The 3,138-nt window shown below is 35.9% G+C and overlaps 1 protein-coding gene across 1 annotated transcript in view; it reads right to left on the reverse strand.

The window, feature by feature from the left end:
• Positions 1 to 3,138, reverse strand: part of LRP5 (LDL receptor related protein 5) — a 107,498-nt gene that overhangs the window by 89,781 nt on the left and 14,579 nt on the right. Inside the window, exon 3 of the mRNA XM_027882202.1 lies at positions 445 to 641. Coding sequence (XP_027738003.1) covers positions 445 to 641 — 197 coding nt within the window. The remainder of the gene's footprint in view (positions 1 to 444; positions 642 to 3,138) is intronic.

Consider the following 3,138-nt stretch of genomic DNA (forward strand, 5'->3'; position numbering starts at 1 on the left):
AAAGAAAAAAAAAAAAAAAAAAAAAAAAAAAAAAAAAAAAAAAAAAAAAAAAAAAAAAAAAAAACAAAACAAAAAAAAAAAAAAACACCCACACATGATAAGCACTTTTTTCAGTTGTCTTTAAAACTGGCATTGAAAAGATGCCAGATGAATAGATGAATGAATATCATTCTCATTCAGATTTTCCAAACCAAAAGAAGTCACTGAAGTACTGCACTGGATTTTGTATTTTGTTACCCACTGGGATGGTGAGTGAGCTTACACCAATTCAGCTTGGAATTTTCCAAGAAAGGTTTAGGATTCAAGCACTTACACCTTTAGCAACCAATCCCCTAACAAGCGTGCACAACCTTAAAACTTCACACTAACCACTTTCTGATTAATGTTTTTCCTGCCAGATAAGTAACAGTCATGCAAAAAGTTTCAGGGAGAAGGAAAACATACAGTATGGCTGCCGGTCCGGACTCAGGACCTGGATGTCCATCGGAGAATACAGGGCAGAGAGTATTTCCCTCCTTTTCTCTCCTGTCCTTTTGTTACAGGCGTGAATGGAGCGCGTTTGCCAGTCCGTCCAATACAAAGTGTCCCCAGACAAGGTCAGAGCAAAGGGGTGAGTAAGACTACCTTCAACAACTTTTTGCCTAGGTGAAAGGAAGAGCAAGGATTAAAAATGGATTGCTTCCGCTTGTTACCATGCAGAATAAAAACCTGGCTTTGTAGAAACTGATACAGGAGCTGTCGTCTTTTAGCAAACTCACTGGACCTAAAGATTCACCTGGTGATAAAAGTGACAACAAACTGAAAAATGTAAAGTAAGGCTTTATGCCTTCATAGCAATAAAGACACACACAAACTGGATTTCATAGCATCAAAGCATCTGATTCAGTTCTACACTGACCGCTGAAGATTCTTAACTTCAGGAGCTCTGCAAATACCTGAACACAACTGACTTTTCAATGAAACATAAGTCTGAACACTGCCCCTCCCATTAAAGCATCATAGGACAACTTTGCCCAGAACTTCAGCTGCGCTGAGTCCTTACTTGTAGAAGAAAAAGGAAGAAATTAGCTAAGAGTCTCATTAAATTAGCTCTCTTTAACTTAGTCAGCAGCAGAAACAAATATTTTTCAGATTATCTTTTTCATGTAGAGCAAGGGTCACTTATACTTTTTCTAATTTATAATTAATACAAATCAGAAATATTTCAAAATGTTTCTTCAATGACCTCATTCAGCTACGCTTCTGAGAATGCATATATTTTCACACTGGTTATTAGCTGAACTGAAAGCCAAAAAACACATGACGTTTCTAACATGTTTTCACAGGATCCCCAAATTTATACCTATTGCAATAAATTTGTATAATTCAGATCCAATAATTTTGGACACATTTATTAAGTCAGAGAAAAGATACTTGACAATTTCTTAGTCAAAACAGTACGTAGTCAGTTTTCACAAAAATCATGCAGTTTAGGTATAAAAAAAGGCATGCCCACACCTCTTAAACCAGAGCTATGACACACCAAATCAGTGTCCAAAATTATTCATTATACAACTTTTAGAAAGCTGAAGTATCAGTGTCATCCTGAAGGAAAGTGACAAACTTATTTTTCTTATACCTATATTCAGATGTGCAGTCAATTTTTTTCAGCTGAAGAGATTTAAGGAAAAACAAAAACCAGCTAACATTTGGGAGGGAAAGTATTCTGTTTTATTTTGAGCAGCGTAGGTACTTATTTGCACTTTCCAGGATGGGGGGGGAATTAAAAAGTATCCCAAAATTCTTGATATATATTCAGATATGGACAAGTGTAAAGCAGACTGACACATGCAAACAAATATTAGCATATACATGAACAAAGCAGATAATGTGGAAAAAAGAAAACAAAAATATTAATGATACTCCTTTTCTAGAGATAAAATTGAAACTCTCCTGAAATTTCTTATTCAAATTATCACTACTTCTTTCACCATAAAACACAATAGAATAAATAGAAATACTAATTTCACTTTCTCTTTCCACTCTCACCTTTGGTGTTTCTTTTTGACTAAAAACAGCAGTGGTTGTATTCTAATATCATAGCAGCTGTTTTCCACTATGTATTGCCCTATTTCCATCATTCTTAGATATCAAGTCTCCCCTTCTTCTGTAATTACATCCCTTGAAATAGTTCCAGCCAATGTGCTTGCAAACTGAAGCTTGCTAAGATACAAGACACAGATTGCTCCAGTATAATTAATCCACCACACAGAATGCAAATTTCCTTTTTATTTGAATTCTGAATTAATTCTGGGATGGGAAGGGTGGAAGCATTTGAAACATTACAGATTTTTTTACTGACATGTATGAGTCAAACTTATTTTACTCCATATTTAAGGCACAGAAGCAACTTTCCAAGTTATCATCTAGTCTAAACAATTACAGAAGCTACTATATTGAAAACTGCCTAAAAGTTCACATGCAGTTAGACATAAGAAACTTTCAGAGTGCACCCTTGACAGGAATATCCTGACCTCAAGAATGCATTTACATACTCTAGCAGTTGAGTAAAATATGCAGGAGTGAGCCAATTTTTTTCTGTTAATGCAAAATACCTTATTTTTTCCTAAAATACTATCGCATTTCTAGTTCACCAGAAATCTGCTTGGGAGGTGGTGCACATGCGCTGATCTATCCCAAAGTAATTTGGACAGACTGCTGGAATTAGTGTATTCAAAGGCTTGCTCCCTTTTAGCTGGCCTTTCTCTACCTTGAAATGAGCAGAATAGATTTCACTTGCCAATTACAACTTTAAGGTTTACATTTACACGTACGTCCAAGTAAAGTTTATACAATTTGCATGTGCCTGATTACCACAGAAACAGCCTGGAAACCTTACACTCTGCCACTCACCCCCAAACAGGACAAACACATTCATGTTGTTAAATGAAAATCTTTCTTTCTGTCTACGAACCTGCAGCCAGCCTTTGAGCTACCACTGCCTTCCGTAAAGGCCTTTTTTCCTTGTCTACACTTCTGACTGTCAGTCAGTACTTGTCACTTACAATGCCACCATTATCTAACTCTTACACAGTGCTCTCCAAGGAACTTCAGTGTTTTATAAAGGACCTTTATAAAGGTCAATATTGCTATTCTTCT

The sequence above is a fragment of the Empidonax traillii genome, unplaced genomic scaffold (genome assembly GCF_003031625.1).
Source record: "Empidonax traillii isolate 1590-97213 ecotype Southwest subspecies unplaced genomic scaffold, ASM303162v1 scaffold103:size1334136, whole genome shotgun sequence".
In the NCBI taxonomy this organism is placed as follows: Eukaryota; Metazoa; Chordata; class Aves; order Passeriformes; family Tyrannidae; genus Empidonax; species Empidonax traillii.